At 39.8% G+C, this 16519-nt stretch overlaps 2 protein-coding genes across 5 annotated transcripts in view; one reads left to right on the plus strand and one right to left on the minus strand.

Annotated features, from left to right (window-relative positions):
• LOC106856297 (serine/threonine-protein kinase PAK 3) overlaps positions 1–16519 on the plus strand; it is a 131987-nt gene that overhangs the window by 94822 nt on the left and 20646 nt on the right. For all 4 annotated transcript variants that reach the window (XM_088173423.1, XM_088173421.1, XM_088173420.1 and 1 more), the window contains 6 exons: positions 285–385; positions 4906–5059; positions 5958–5995; positions 7164–7295; positions 7892–8054; positions 12428–12491. In XM_088173423.1, coding sequence (XP_088029549.1) covers positions 285–385; positions 4906–5059; positions 5958–5995; positions 7164–7295; positions 7892–8054; positions 12428–12491 — 652 coding nt within the window. The remainder of the gene's footprint in view (positions 1–284; positions 386–4905; positions 5060–5957; positions 5996–7163; positions 7296–7891; positions 8055–12427; positions 12492–16519) is intronic.
• LOC106856286 (coiled-coil domain-containing protein 180-like) overlaps positions 9682–16519 on the minus strand; it is a 96645-nt gene continuing 89807 nt past the window's right edge. The window contains exons 19-22 of the mRNA XM_088173425.1: positions 14708–14885; positions 11538–12017; positions 10754–10853; positions 9682–10559 (exon numbers count right to left, since the gene is read on the minus strand). The gene's annotated coding sequence lies outside the window, so the exon portion shown is untranslated. The remainder of the gene's footprint in view (positions 10560–10753; positions 10854–11537; positions 12018–14707; positions 14886–16519) is intronic.

Below are 16519 nucleotides of genomic sequence, written 5' to 3' on the forward strand. Positions count from 1 at the left end.
CATCCTGGTTAGAGATAGCCTAAGAAGGCTACTTTACTGAAAGCTTGCTTTGGTAGCAGTCACACTGGCTGAAAGAAAAACAAAATAAAATAGCACCTTGTAAACCTTCCCTAACGAGCTAACAGACTGGCATTGTTTTAACCTGGGTCTGTTTCTCAAGTTGGATGGATGTTAATTGATTTGCTTTTGACTTTTAAAACACTGTTTTGAGCACACTTGACTGTTAAAAGTTTTAAATGAAAAGCTGTTCAGAAAATAAGTGCTTGTTAACATTTTGTCTTTAGCCAACAAAAAGAAAGAGAAGGAACGTCCTGAGATCTCTCTTCCTTCAGACTTTGAACACACCATTCATGTGGGATTTGATGCCGTCACTGGAGAATTCACAGTAAGTACCTGCTGTATTTAGTGTTTACCAGAACTTCTAGTTTCTTGTTGGTAAAATAACCTCCTATTGCCAGAAGCATCAGATCACAGCAGGCAGGCTGTGAAAAAAGAGACTTATTTGTTGAGCTTAGGATTTGGAGTGTTTAACTTGTGATTTAGGCTGCTTTTTTTTTTTTTTCCCTCCAAGGATTGTCACCAGAGTGTCAGTGGAAAATGAAAACTAGAAAGAATGTAGGTGTATGCTTTCACCAGTCCCTCAAGCTGCTAAAAGGGTTGGTTATTCAGTGTCTTTGGGAAAGCATAAAAAGGCCCCCCTCATATAGCATAGTAGACAACCAACCTCAAGTGCAAAGTCTAGCTGCTCTGCAGATAACCCTCGGAGACACTCAGAAAACTGCAGCACTGTGGAACTCCATTCATTTTAATTTAGTATCCTTCAGAATACGTTTATACATTAGGTGATCAGTGTTTCTAGCCTTTATGTACTAATGAAGTAGCTGTCAGTTTTTGCTTCTTGAATCTCAACAAAGTGTTGGGAAAAATTAATCTGATGGAACCTCTTTGAAGAGTGCAGGGGGCTTCAGAGCAATTTTTTCTCAGATTACTAGTAGATTGGTGAAACCATTGTTCCTTAAAGCTGAGATGGCAATGAGCTTATGGTTTTGTTAAGCTGTGGAGATGAGAGGGAGCATTAGCAACTTTGCTGCTGCCAGTAGTGCCCCATGAGCTGAGTGATAAGACTGTGTAATTACCATTGTGGACTGTGCTAGTGTTGACTGGCAGCATACACCAAACAGATGGGACAAATCATTTGCCTGGGCAAAGGATGGCTAATTTTCAGAATTTGAGCCCTAAATGTGATTTCTTCATAATTTTGTACTTTGATTGCTACTTTTGTTTCACAAAGATGTTTCAGAAAGCTGGAAACTTCCTGTGTCCTACAGTACCAGCTGCAGCAATAGGAATAACAGTAGAAGAAAAAAAGACACATTTAATTACAGCATGTCTTCAAAGGAGTAGTGAAATTGAATTTTCCTTAGTAATTAGGAAATACAGCCACATTTAAAATAAGTAGACTAGTTAATTAGGAATTTTAAAATAGATGTCATAAAATCTTACTTCAAAATTTATTCTGTGCCAAACCCTAGGGCCTGACTAAATGTCTGTTTAAAAAGTCCAGATGTGGTCATTTTTGATCAGAAACTTGGCATACAGCTTTGCATGAAGGTTTAAAAATTGTGTTTTCCTTGCTGTCTATCCTGATTTTTCCTTTTTTTCCCCTCTCTTTCTTTCCCTATATCCACTTTATTGTTCAGGTTAATCTTCAGTGCTATTCTCCTTATCTTCATATGATATTATGTTACTTTATACTTTTGTTTTTCTCCTTTTTGTGTTTGCATCACTTCTTGTCTGTCGTCATCTCCCACTCTCCTTTCTCTTCCCACTGGATGTCCAGCTGTTCTTACTCTATATCTGTTCTTCCTTTCAGCCTTCTACCTTTTTTTCTGTCCTGTGTTTGAGACTTTTTTCTTCTGACTCCAAGCAAACACAATGGGTCACACTCATGTTCTCTCATAATCTGACTGGTGGTCAGGGTCCTCATTAGTTCATGTCCCAGCCAGCTGGAACAGAAAGGAGGGACGTCAGGCCTAATACACTTCAGTTCTAAGCACAAGCACTCACTATGTATATTTCAGGGATCAAAGTTTGGATCATTTTGAATGTTGTTATTATCTATCAGTGTTTCAAAACCACCTCTAGCATTGGAGATCTTTTGGGTTTTTTTGCTGTCAGATGCTGCCAAACACAGAGGAAATCAATTCTGCATGGTTAAATAGGTCCAGCTTTGTTGCTGTAGCAGTTTCTTTTTAAATAACTTTTTCTTTTTCCAAACAGTGGAAGTGAGATGTCTGCTGTTTTGCAATTATACTTGTTCCTGAAGTGTGGAAGTGCATTGCTACTGTCTGAGAAGGCTATAACCAATTCAAAACTAACCAAAGGGACAGGTGACTTCCCATGTGCAGCTTGCCAGCACAGGGCTTAATGCTCTAGTCCTCAGTGAAATCAAACATCAATCAAAAGAAGGAAATTTTTGCACCATTAAGAACAAGATATTGATCCCAACTAATCCCAGATGCAGGCATTTCATTACACACTACATTAGGCATGTTTAGTTTGTCCCAACCTGGATAGAAGCAGTGTATCAGCTGGGTAGTCATGTGGTATGTAAATCCTGCAAAGGGACTGCCACTAGCCCATATCCTGTTCTGGTATTTCCACTGTCTAGTGATCACACTGTCTGCCTCTTTCAGAAGTTTGGAAGTGCCATGGGATTGTCCAATCAATGTGCAAACATACAGGGTTTTTTTTGTTTGAACTATTGCAGCTGTCATGCCAGCAGTGCCTGCTCTCCTGGTTATATGCAATGCACTGGGCCATTTTCTGACACCAAACCATTGCCCCCGGGTGTAGTCCCTGATTGCTGTTAGATGCATGGCCTCCTGAGTTCTGGCTTTCAGGCTTGAGCACCAACCTGTGTTGTCCGTCGTGAAGAAATATTACATCTCCATTTCACTCTGCTTGGAGCAACCACATTTGCTAAGAAATGGGGCTTTTAAAATAGAATATAAAATTGGTTGGAAACTGTTGGGTAGGAGCGTGTTGCTAGAGCTTTATGCTCCTTTATATGAAAAAGGAGTTGCATTTTCTGAATGAAGGACAGCGTGGTTAGCAGGCCTTTGGGGAATATTTTTTGTGAGGCATACATGTTTGAAACCATTTCCTCATCCCCAACCTAGAAGGAAATGTAGTTACCCACTAGACTTTTAAAGCTTCTAGATTATAACATTAGTAAGTTGGAAAAGTTGTGGCTGTAGATCCAAAGAAGTTGCACCTACCTAATCTAATCAAGTATTTTTTTTTACAATTGTCCTGATTTTCAGTCTGACACACGCAGATTGTTTGTGTTGTGGCAGTGCATAACCTTCCAGATTTCACAATCTGACTTTGACCATCTGGTCTCTCCAGTGGTCCAGTGGTGATCTCAGGACTGGAGAATGCCCAAGCTCAAAAGTGGTAATCTGGCTTCAAAACTAGTCAAACAGCAAATCCCAGATTTTTTTTTTTAATTGGCAAGAGAAATCACATGTAATTTTTCTAGTCAATTGCCATTAGTTCTCAGGAATGTATTTTTTTGAGGAGAGAAAAACTGTTTAAAAGCGAGAGGAGAGGGAATGATGCTTCCAAACTTTGGAACGATTGTGATTTTTCTGTTCTCCTAAACCTGACTTCCTGTAGCCTGTCTACCACCTGATTTATTTGGTATCTACCTTGTAACTCCGATTTTAGATGGGACTTACCCATTCTGGCCCATTCGTTTCCTCCTCCTACCACCTCCTAAGTTTTCCCACATTCTGTTTTAACTTTCTTTTCTTTATTTACATCCATTACAGCCAGATCTCTGTGGCTTACAGATATGCCCAGGGAAGCTCCCAGAGGTGCGTCACAGGCCCCAAATGCTTCTTTGAGATGTCATAGCACTGCAGCAACAGGTTGATGTTTGTGCAGTAGATTTGTTGCTTGGCTTTTCCTACATTTTTTCATCAGTCCTAAACTTTGGGGGCCCATATCACACATTGTTTTGTGGACAACTTCTGAGAAGAAGCTATATAAAAGTAAATTAGGGTGGCATGCTTTTCCTTCAGAGAGCCCTACAATTTGCTGGTCTGTGTCAGCTGTGCAGTAAAGGGGGGAAATGACATACTGTTAAGTGTCGAGAATTATCCTGAATAACAGAAGCAAGTTCTCATCAATAGAATCTCAATGTAGAGCTGGGGCTTTTAGTGACTGGATCAATTTTCAAATTCTACCTCACCCATAAGATGTCCAAGAATTCATCCAAGGTTTTGGCACTCTCAGCCTGTTTTCCGAGTCCTTTGTTTCTGTATGTTTGCAGTAGAGAATTTAGAGACATCCTTTGCAGCTGTGGTATACCTCAGTGTCATGATTTTGAGAGCTGAAAGGCAGATTCTTTACCCCGCAGTGTTCCCTGGTATGCTAAAAATTAATTGTGTCAGAGTGGGGTTTACCTTTGAATCAGACAACAGTGATAATTTCAGCAAAATGTGTTTGCATTCCTAAGCATGAAAAGTCCAGTATAAAGCTTCTAAAAAGCACTGTGTTGTCTACCAATAGAGAATGGTCTTGTTATGTCTGTCCTGAATCACCATGCAAACAAGCTTAAGCCTTAAATTCTATGGTAGAGCAGAGTTGATTTCCAAAGAAGTTTCATGCCCTTTTTTTGCCTCTCACAGTCATTAATTTTCTTTTTGAAGTTGGCTCCTTGTTTTAGCTAGATTTTTGATAGAGAATGAATTATTTCATCTAATTTTAATTGTAAGGTGTCAATCAAAATTTCTGCAAGTAATCCTACAGCGAGCATAGGATCTAGGTAAATAGAGGCTGTGAGGCTGCAGATTTTGAATACTCTAAACCCACTTTGTTTCCACTCAACATCTACAGGGCATTCCAGAGCAGTGGGCCAGGCTACTACAGACATCCAACATAACAAAACTGGAACAAAAGAAGAACCCACAGGCTGTTCTTGATGTTCTCAAGTTTTATGATTCAAAAGAAACAGTTAACAACCAGAAATACATGAGCTTTACGTCAGGAGGTAAGTTGATGTCTCCCAGCAGGGGAGGTCAGGCTCCAAAACAAGTCAGAGCAACGTTCAACATTCAAGTGGTCAAAAATGCCATTAAGATAGTATTAGTTTGGTAGAGTGCCTGTCGACAGCTTCAGCTAAAAAAGGGGGTGTCTGTAGCCTGCAGAGTGTGGACAGCATTTGAAGTATAACCTGCTGGGGTTCCATTTCCTCCACAGTATCGTCTGTGGCAGTGGAGACTGTCATTTCCTCAGTTTGAAGGTTCAACTGAGACAACATCCAAAATGCAGAAGCTTCTCCGAAGTCTTTCTAAAAACTGTGCACTTACCTCCAGGATTGAGAGAAAGCATCTTTTTTTTCCTCCAAATTCCGTAATTAAAGGATTTGACTAATTTGACACTTACTGTGTGCTAAAATAGCAATTCCCTTTGTGATGAAGTGCAGAATTCAAAACAGCTAATGTGTGCTCCTGAATCCAGGAGCTGTTCTCATACTTTGTCAGCATAGAGCTGCCATGGCTAAGGGGGGTTTCAAGGAAGCTTTTCTGTAGAAATCTTGTCAGCAATGTAATGAGAATGCATGCAATTTATTGAAAAAAAAAACCAACACTGGAAGAAAAGGAGAAAAAGGACCTGCTTTAGCTCCTGGGTGGAACAGAAGCATTGACAGTTAAAGAAAAATTTACATTTTTATGACCAAATTTCTATTTGCTTTATTTACTGTCAAACAGGGCAAAAAATAGACACAGTATGGAATTTTGTCCTGTTCTCTTACTTGCTGTTGTTCCTGAAGGCATGGTGTGAAAGAAAACCATCTCTATTTGGGTTGATTTGTTCTGTGGGATTCCCCAAAACAGGCAGAGTTTATTTGTGACAGCATCTGGTTCATTCTTCTTTGCTCATTGCAGATAAAAGCGCCCATGGATACATAGAAGCCCATCCATCGGTGAGTAGAAAAGTAACCTCTGATGTTCCTAATGTTTAAGAACTGTGGAGTGAGCCATGAGCTTTCCCTGTCTGTTTCATGATTTTCCACTTGAAATCTTTTTAAAAAGGTGAAAGTCTGGTTTAGCAGACAGAAGATTGCTGGCTGGTTTTAGCCATGGTGTATATCATTCACAACAATATGCAGCACTGCCTAATGAACCCATTTTAATTTTGTTTTTAAAATTTAGAATCCCATTTCTACCAAGTTTTATGATTTCTCCTTAGTATAGCTGGATATATAACTGAATATAAGGTTATAATTGATACGTAAATCACTGGAACCATTAAAGAGCAGTTTTAAATAACCATCCAATTAATGCTGGATTGCAAACAACAATCCCAGAGATGTAGGAGTGACATACACATTAATACTGACCAAATATATTAGGATTATTGTTAGTGAATTAAATAGCAAGTGACTGAATGGGGATTTGGCTTTTATTTTAAAGTGTTAAGCAGCTTCATATGATGTTTGTGATTACACAGCCAACTGTGTATAATGAAATGAAAATCATCTTTGAATATTCACACTTCAGATTTTCAATCAATGCCATTTCCCTTATCTTTAATAACACACTTTTCAGAGGAAGTGTGGTGTTCACCAGAGCACAGTAAGCCTTCCCAGTAGCTTTTCCTTGGCAGATGCTGTAGTATTTTCATCTAGCAGACAGAGGCAGTAATGAGACAATCAGCATGACAGCTTTTCAAAATTACCGACTCAAGTCTCCCTGTTTGCTGTGGGCTTCCCTTACTGGTATTTGTACTGGACCAAAGGGATGGCATGTGAATATGTTGAATGCCTTTAATTTGCTTCAGTTCTCTAAGTGCCTCTTGTAGCCAGCTTTAAAGCAGTCGGTAAAACACTTCACTTTCATTTTTTTGTTTCACCAGGAAATTTGGGATGACATGATAAAAACCCCTGCTGCTGAGCAGCAGCTGTGACTAGTGGAGTTCAATGAACCTAAACCTTTAAGTGTTGTGCTAAGTTTAACTTAGAACTTAGGCCCATAGGAGCATGTCCATATCTCGATTGGCCTCTGATGTCTAGGAAGACTAAGGGTGGAGATAGCTATCAGTTTCAAAGTGGCAAGGTAACAACTGTCAGTCACAGTACTGTCTGTCCACAGAGCACAAAAACAGCATCAGAACCTCCTCTGGCTCCCTCTGTATCTGAAGAAGAGGATGAAGATGATGAAGAGGAGGAAGATGACAATGAACCTCCACCTGTTATCGCCCCACGACCTGAACACACAAAATCAGTAAGTGCCAGCTTTGCTTAGATCTGTGTTTGGTGCAGTGCAGAGTTGCAAGTTTCTGATAAGACAGCACTTGCTGCTGGGGGCTGAAGGTGCTTGGGTGAAAGTCCTGTCATGACACACAGCTTCACTCCAGCCACTGACACTGGGAAAATCAGTTTTGAACTTCCACATTGACGTGTCAGTTTCCCAGGATTCTGGTGGGGGCCATGACATTTTGTATCAGGTCCATCGTGTCCTTTAATGCTACAACTGTGAAAGTGAGCTACTTTGTCCAGCTGTGCAGGCTCCTGTCAGCAGGGATAGCAGTCCAAAGATGAACTTCATATCCTGGCAAGATACATAGGACACACTGTCTTCTGGAGGTACCTGCCCCTCTCCATGGACTGTATCAGAAAATCCATGAAAATTGAACATGAAATTTGCTATGAACTTGTAACCTTTCATTTTTTCTTGTTCAATTTGAGAAGTGGACAGCAAAACCAGTTTTAGAGCCCTGGATGTGGCTGACACGATATTCCTAAGGGTTTGTACGTGAAATATGATCTCCAGGATCTCTGCCAGCCACCTTTCTGACACAAAATAATTTATTGTCACAGATCTACACACGCTCTGTTATTGAACCTGCTGCTGCACCAGCACCAGCTAAAGAAGCCACCACTCCCCAACCTGAAAACTCAAACACAAACACTCTGTACAGAAACACGGACCGGCAGCGAAAAAAATCCAAGATGACAGATGAAGAGATCCTAGAGAAACTGAGTATGTATTGGGTATTTCGAGTCTACTAGAGCAGTGTATTTCCTGCATGTGTCAGCATTAGCTGTACCAAATGTTTCTCTCAGTTTAGTGTCACAGAGTCATTTACAGCTCCCTACAGAAACTGTTGTGCTTTGAGGCATCAAGAGAACACTCGGGGTCTTCCTGCTGCCTCTGAGGGCAGCTGGGACTGGGTTGGGTTTGCCTGAGCTTCCTTCTGTGTTAAAGGCAAAAGCAGAGATTGTTTCTGGTTGAGCAAAAGGCTGTGACCTAGTGAATGACGTAGGGAACTGCTGTGTACTAATGGCCAAATGGAACAGAATGTTTTGTTTCCTAAATTCTCTTTAGACTCCTAACCTCTCACAAGTCATCGGGGTCAAAATATTTCGCAAAAATCTGTTGGGTTTTTGTTTGTGGGAGGCTTTTTATTGGTATGGGTTTTTTTACCAGTAGACAATTGCAACACTAAGCTGGTTCCTTCATCCCTAATGAGCTTTCCTTGAGAGAGTTACGCATCTTCCAGGTTTTCTCTTGCTGTCCTTTTCCTAACTGTTATTGCTCTTCCTACTTCTACAGTTTGTTTTTATAAGAACTTTACAATTTTGTCGGTGTGCTCTCCTTTGAAAGGAGCATCCACTATATATTCCTCAGATGACATGGCACTTTTTCATGGCTAATTCCCAGCCAGTTAATACTATTAGAATCCTAACCGTTGGCCCCAACCCCTTTGCAGATCTTACTCTATTGAAGCACATCAAGTCCTTCGTGATTCTGCAGTGCAACTAATTTAATTTGCTTCTTGCATGTGATAGCTGCCAGTGCAGTGTTCTCAGATTAAATGGTTGGGTTCAGAACAGAGCTCAGGTTACTCTGTGTCTACCATTAACTGTTAGTAAAAAAAGCAGATTGATCTACACCTCCTTCTGTCAGATCACAAAGCCAATAATGTGTCTTTAATGGAGGCAACTGCTTGTAATAGGGTCCTGTCTGGCTATGGCTTTTTCTCAATGGTTGCCGTTACTTAACCTTCTTGTCATACCTGCCCTGCCACTGATGGCTGCTGTGACTGCACAGGCTGAAGTCTTCCTTAGCTGTGAGATTTCAGCTGCTTGCGTAGAGTTTCCTTCATCCTTACCAGGTTGACATGAATCTCAGTGACATTAGGGAGTATCCAAGGGATAAATTCAATAGCTTTAGCTGAGGGCAAAATGAAATAAATTCTAGAGCAGGTGGTTTGCCTGCAGGTATGTCAGCTTATAGAGAAAGGAATTCTGCCTCTTCAACTGATACTAAATGTTTAAGGCAGGCTTCCCTCATGACATCAACAGGTGCCCTGCGTCCACAAGCTCAAGTATGTCTATCATTTATTCAAGCTGTTGTATATGCCAGGTTGGGACTGGGCCCTGGAGTTTTTCGGAGTTATATCCTTGAAATGCTACATGCTTTCATGCTTCTTCTTTCTTGACAAATTGCTACCAAGTGAGCAAGATCTGAATGTCTGCTTTGGGCAAATTGTGATGAGGGCAATGAAAATATTTTTGTGCTTTCATGAAGCTATCTGAAAACAGGCATGATGCTTTTATATTAGAGTCTTGAACTAATTATATTTAAGCAGTGTGGTGCTTGTTGTATTTTGACTCGCATGACTGATCTGCCTTGCCTACTTCCCCCACAACTGTTGCTATGCTACTTCTAGGAAGGTGTCTCCTACCCTCTTTTATCTAAGATTGCTTTCATAATTCTTTTCTGCTGGAAATAACTTGAGTTCTTTTAGAGCTTTTAGAGTTTTATTAGTGAGTAAAGCCTGTAATATTGAGATAAGATCAAATAAAATTCTGTCTGTAATGAAATCAGGACTATATTCCACTGCTGACTATAAAACAGAACTGGCCCAATTCAGCTTCTTATCCACTTAATTTAGGACTTGATAAAGGAAAGTGCTTTAAAACATCAGAATAGCTGATAGGTTTGTCTTTCGTCCAGAGCAGGGAGTGTTTGTCTGAGTGGGAACTGTGTACCTGTCACTTCGTTGATTTTAATGCTGTAATGTTTGATGTACATTGGCATATGCACAGGGAACCAGCCACAAAGAACTGCCTTGGCAAAGCAGCTACTCAAATCTTGAGGAAAAACTCTGGAAATCTGGACTTCAAAATCAGTGGCAGATTTGGAAAAAAATTTTTTAAAATCTTTCTTCTTCACTCCTTATCTGTATTCTTTTCTGAAGTGAATGAACTTCTGATATACATTTTAATAGATACATTGTTCCATTAACTTGCTGAAAATAGCAACTATAATAGCACTGGCAGCACAGTGTTGTTCTTGTCCAGCCCAGCACAGAATTAGAGCAGTGTTTGATTTAGTGCTGCAGAGCTCGTGGGGGTTGTGAGACAGTCCCATGTGGGACAGTCTGGCCCCATCACCTGTTGTGGCTTTCATGCCATTGAAAGCTTAAGTTAAACCTTGCCCTGTTTGACACTTTCTTGCCCATTTGGAGATGCCAGGAATCTGATGGGAAGGAAAAAAAGCTGTAATTAGGATATTTTGTTTGTGTCTAATGAAAGAGCCAAAATCTGATAGACTCAGACAAATCCAATGGCTTAATTAAATAAATTGTACTGTTTTTTCTGGTCTGGTAGTTTCCTTGATAGAATGCAAACAATGAAGCCTAAGGTCAATGCAAATATCTTCTCAAGACTTACCTTGGAACGTACATCACAGAAACAGTTTAAGAAGATGACTTCAGAAGGAAAGACTTCAGTGATCTGTGGCATATTTCCTTTGACTGATCTGGCTCTATCCCTGTATGACAAATACAAACATGTATTTGTTTATGTGTGCATCCAAAACAAAACTAGATGATGCACCATTCCTTCTTAGTAGTCACAAACACTTCTTCCCCCTGTCCAGGCCATTTTTGTGGAGCAGAGAGGTCTTTAGCATCCAAATGGGCATCTGGCTGGATGCCTAGCCAGGAATCCTTCCTGCCAGCACAGCAAGAAGACAGGGCATCAGCACCATCTGGTACACTCCCTGCTAAAGCAGTTTTGCGGTCCTTGGCAAGAGTGTTAATAGGAGCTGCAGGAGAAGAGGTTTCCTTTGCTCCACGTGCTCACTCCCCTCGCCCAGTACTCTGGGAACACCAGCCAGGGCTGATAGCATAGTGAGCCTGCCTACTGCCTGGGATGCCCACGCTGTCTCAAGTGCCCTGTAGTGGTCCTGCCCTGCTGTGTCAGCCTGCAAGAGTCAGATGGACTGGAGTGTTGGGAGCCCAAGCTGAGGCCTTCAGACCCTGGTTAACTTTCCATATTTTCATCTCACTGAAATACATGGCATGAAACAAAGCTCATACTGCTTCTCTAGAGCATGTCTTCACTACAAAATAAGTCTCCAATAGAGAAGAACATGACTAGAGGAGTCTAGGACTCCTTTCTAGCTGACTGGAAGGAGGGATAGGAGATGAGAAGGTATAAATGTCGTGCTCACATTGTTTGACCATCCCACTGCTGCAGCATGGAGCTTCCAGGAGGCAGCAGCCCCTTGTTTGGTCTGTCTTCTGCATCACATCAGCTGGGCTCAGGATCAGCATCCCTTTGGGCAGCTGTCTGTGTTGCACCAGCACCCCAGGAGCACTGCTGTCCTTGAAACCCTTTCTGCTGGTTTGAGAAGAACAATGTGTGTGTGTGGTGATGAGAGGGCAAGTCCAGTTTGAGTGATGGGTCCATGTTACATTGAAAACCAGTAGTGTGGTTCTTTAAATGGTGCAGGGCAGGGATGTCTTCAGAACTTAGTCTGGAAACAGTGATGGGGGCCCTGATTCTCAAACCCCATCATTCTTGATTGTAACATGAGATGCTGTTCACTGCAAACATTAAGGCATTCTTTTGGCAAACTGCTGAAAGGTTGAGATGATCTCCTTCTCTCCTAGGAACACTTGCAATACTCCTCCTATTCCAAAAATGGCACCTGTTCATAAAAAAGTGAACACAAGGTACATTTAATCTTCAGAAGTATTAAACCTTTTGTTGAATCACAGTGTGTTTATTCCCAAGAAAATAAAGGCACTGTTGTTCCATCTCTACTTAATGCTTGTAGAGAACAAACACTTGCATTGGTGCCTCTTGTTTTCTGATCTCTATCTGTTCTGAATGTTTCTCCTTGTGTTTAGTTTCTTGTCAGGATAACCCTAAAGGAGTGTAGAAAATCAGTGTTTTTGGAGGTTATCTGTGCCATGGAGCTGCCTCTGTTGTTGCTGGTTTTGTTACCCAGCTGACCGCAAATGACTGAAAGCCCCAGACAGTGGGGCTGCATTCCAGATCTGCTGAAAGGTGGAATCTCTGTTTTGAAGTGAGAATCTTCGATTTTGTTTCTTTCAGGGAGCATTGTGAGCGTGGGGGATCCTAAGAAGAAGTACACTCGATTTGAAAAAATTGGCCAAGGGTAAGTCATATCCCAGTTACTTGTGCAAATTCATGGGCCAGGTATTCTGCTGGTGTAATATCAAGCATGAAGATAGGCAAGCCCCAAACATGTTCAGATATGATCAGGTTTAGATCCTCCTGTCTCTCAGTACTGATCTGACACACGGAAAAGACTTTATAACTTGTGAGAAATGAGAATTATAAAGTAGATATGCATTTATTTAGTGTTGAGGTGCATGGGGGACAGCTTTTCTCAAAGCATGCACCTCGAAACTTTAAACTATTGTTTTATCTATTTCTTAAAAGTTTAGGATTACACAATACGCTTAATACATATTTACGTCTTAGGTTTGCTTAGTTTCGCTTACTTTTGCTTTGTATTAAAATGAACTAAAAGTTTTTTTGTGCTTGTGTTTCTTTAATTTAGGGGTCGTCAGGGGTCTTTGATGATGGCTTTCAAACTCTTTATTGCATTTGAACTTTTTAATTTTGTCTTTGGAGCATGCGTCTTAGATCTTTGGGCACATTTTAAAATTTGAGATGAGTTTCTGTTGGTTTAAGGTTTTGGATTTATTACTTATTGTTGGTAGCTCTGCACTTTTCACTTTGTTTGCAAGTTTTGGCTTTGTTTATTACAAACCAGTTTTCATCTTCTTTTAATTTTTGCAGGCATAGTAAATATTAGGTATTTTTTATTGTTTTGGTTTTTGATGAACTATTCTTTACTTTTTAATTTTTTGTCTCATTTCCCCCTTTTCTGGAAAATTTAAAGTAAATTTTGTTACTTACTACACGAATTTTTTACCTAGCTAATTGCCATGATAGGTGTTTTTGAGTATTTTTTAATGCGCTTTCGATAATGAGGTTAAAATTGTTATGTGTTTTAGTATTTTTCAATTTTAAACATACAATAGATACTATAAAGTTTATATTAAGTAATATTAATATGACAATTATAGGGTGTAGCAGTGTGTTTAAAATCTTAGTTGTGGTTGGTGACTATTTAAAAAGTATATTTTACTAGTGATGACTTGTGTTTCGCTTTATCTTTTGTATAACTTTGTGTATTCTTTTTGTATTATGACAAACAGTAATTAAAGAGTTTTTTGGGGTTTTTTTTAATCTCTTTTAAGATTTTAGTTAGGTTTTGATGTTTGGTTAATTGTTTTACTATTGTAAGGTTTATTTTAATAGGTGTAGGTAATAATTAGTGATACATTGTGTAATTAGATCTTATTAGTTGGTGGGATACAATGGGTGCAAAATATGAGAAGTCACATTCAACGACTTTAGTAAAATGACAAATACAAAAATTAGAGTGATTTTTATTAGACAAGGTTAGGTAATTGCTATTATTTATTTTTATAAAAGTAGAAGCAGTTTTTAGGCATATATAGCTTTGGCGGATATATACAAGTATAATTTTTTGGCTAGTATTTGGATGAATTTTAAAGTTATAGACTTTTTGTTTAGTGTTAAGATATATATTTTGGGCATTGATTGTACTACTTTCATAAATGAATTTTTGTTGGTTTTGGATAACACAAGATTTTAGGTTTATAGTTTGCCATTCTTCATTTATTTTTTTGGGCTCACATTTTATGTTTTGAGGGGTGGAGCACTGTCTCTTCATGGTTTAATTTTAGTGCAATAATGGGGTGAATGATATGAATTGTGGCATTATGGATAGTAAGCACAAAGGTAGTGGCCACATTATTAATGGAATTATAGGTGAAATTTACTACCGTCCACCACAATTGGAACTTTTTTTTTTTTTAATTTGTGGCATTATTTTAAACTGCTTGTCGAATTTTAATTGGGAAGTTTAATTGGAATTTTATTGTAGTTTTAAGGGTTTTTTTGTAAGAGACTTAACATATACATAATCTTTAGGTTGTATGTTATGCACCAGTTCATTAAGTTTTGTACTTTTCATTTAAGTTTTGTACACAGCACGTCTGGACCTTGGCAAAATAGCAGTAATAAAACAAGAGATTCACTCGACCCACCCTGAGGGTCGTTGGCAGTTGCCTTATTGGTCAGCAAATCTCCCCCACGGGCCCCCCTAGTCGGTATCCCTTGGCCGGACCCCTAGCTGAGCCGGCGGCCACTTGCGAGCTCAGACCTTACTTACACAGGGTCTATGCCCACGTGCAAAGTCATCACAATGCAACATACTGGCTGTTTTCTTAGCCAAGCATTACGATTTACAGGTTCCTTAAATTTGATACATACCGTTTATCTGTGGGCTAGCAGGTTGTTGTTTGTCCCCGATAGAGCGAGCCAAGTCACGGAATCCCTCCAGGGAAATCCAGGGGCGCGCCTCAGAGTCCATTCCCCGCCCCACTCTTGCGGCCGGATAGAGGTCTCCTGGCTCGTGCTTGCCAACTGATACGTGGAAAAGACTCTATAACTTGTGAGAAATGACAGTTATAAAGTAGGTATGCGTTTATTTAGTGCTGAGGTGCATGGGGGATAGCTTCTCCCGAAGCATGCACCTTGAAACTTTAAACTGTTGTTTTATTTATTCCTTAAATGTCTAGGATTACGCAATACGCCTAATACATATTCATGTCCTAGTCTTGCTTAGTTTCGCTTACCTTCACTTTGTATTAAAATGAACTAAAAATTTTTTTTTGCTTGTGCTTCTCTAATAATTTAGGGGTAGTCGGTGGTCTCTGACAATGGCTTTCAAACTCTTTATTGCACTTGAACTTTTCAACTTCGTCTTTGGAGCATGTGTCTTAGCCTTTTGGGCACATTCTAGACTTTGAGATGAGTTTTTGTTGGTTTAAGCTTTTGGATTTATTACTTATTGTTACAGCTTTGCACTTTTCACTTTGTAAGTTCTGGCTTCATTTATCACAAACTAGTTTGCCTCTCAGTTTTTGCAAGCATAGTAAATGTCAGGCATTCTTTATTGTCTTGGTTTTTGATGAACTATTCCTTACTCTTCAATTCCTTGTCTCAGATCAGAATATATAACTGTGGTCAAAAGTAATCATCAAAGACAACTTGATGCTAACAGTATCTTATCTGCAGCAAGAAGGAGGGCCTTGAAAGATCTCCTGTCCCTCAAGTGTGTGGCTCTTGTTTGCTTATTTTCTTAGGAGAAATCATTTTTGTATGCCTCAAAATAATACTACCATGCTCAAGAAATGAGAAAAAACTTTACTACCTGATAGCTGTCAGCTGACAGCTCTCTATAACATTTATTTCAAATATTTGCTTAAAACAATATTCAATGGTCAGGCTTATAGCCGCATAGTTTAGAAATTGAAACCAAAGATTAAATAATAAACTCTTTTTTCTTGCAGGGGTTGTACAACCCAAAAATTCAGTAATGGGCAGAGCGCCAATGCACTTCAGAGGAAAATACATCATCTGCCTCATGGTGGATCCCTTGTGGATCCTGCAGGTTCTAGGCATTTATTGAAAATAATCACCCAAGCCAAGTTCCCTTTTGAACCCCAGCTTTGCTTACTGTAAATTGGATCAATTTGAAATATTTCCTATGTGAGGAGGCAAGAACAAAAGAACTTACTTCAAAATTAGGTATCTGACTTGCATTTTAAATATGGACTGCCTGCACCATTAATGTTTACTTGGCAGTGTTGTCGTTCCAGGAGGACTGGCACCATCTGTGTAACACCAGGACGCTGCTGTGAGTGTAGGACAGAAGCTGTTTACTGGCATCAGGAGATATTTTTCTGCCTTAACTGTTTGTGACGTCTGAACTCAGAGTAGCCTGTTGCTAACCTAGAATAATTAAGGTACTGCAGAAGGGCTGACACACTCATGCTCTTTCTCTGGCAGGTTTTGTCTGAGATCTCTCTGGTTTGGTAGGGCCCTTGTGGGAAGGTATTTATGCTCCATTCGTTGTATTAAAACCCTTTCTCAAATTCCAACTTGCTTCCTACCCAAAGCTTTGGTTCTTAATGTTATTTGTAAAATCTCAGTGGATACTTCAAGCTGTGCCTGTCCCTTAGAAAAGAAGTGTCAGCTGAGCAGGTGAGAGCAGAATAAACATCCATGTGAAGCAGGTTA

This window comes from Sturnus vulgaris, chromosome 14 (genome assembly GCF_052056855.1).
Source record: "Sturnus vulgaris isolate bStuVul1 chromosome 14, bStuVul1.hap1, whole genome shotgun sequence".
Classification (NCBI taxonomy): Eukaryota; Metazoa; Chordata; class Aves; order Passeriformes; family Sturnidae; genus Sturnus; species Sturnus vulgaris.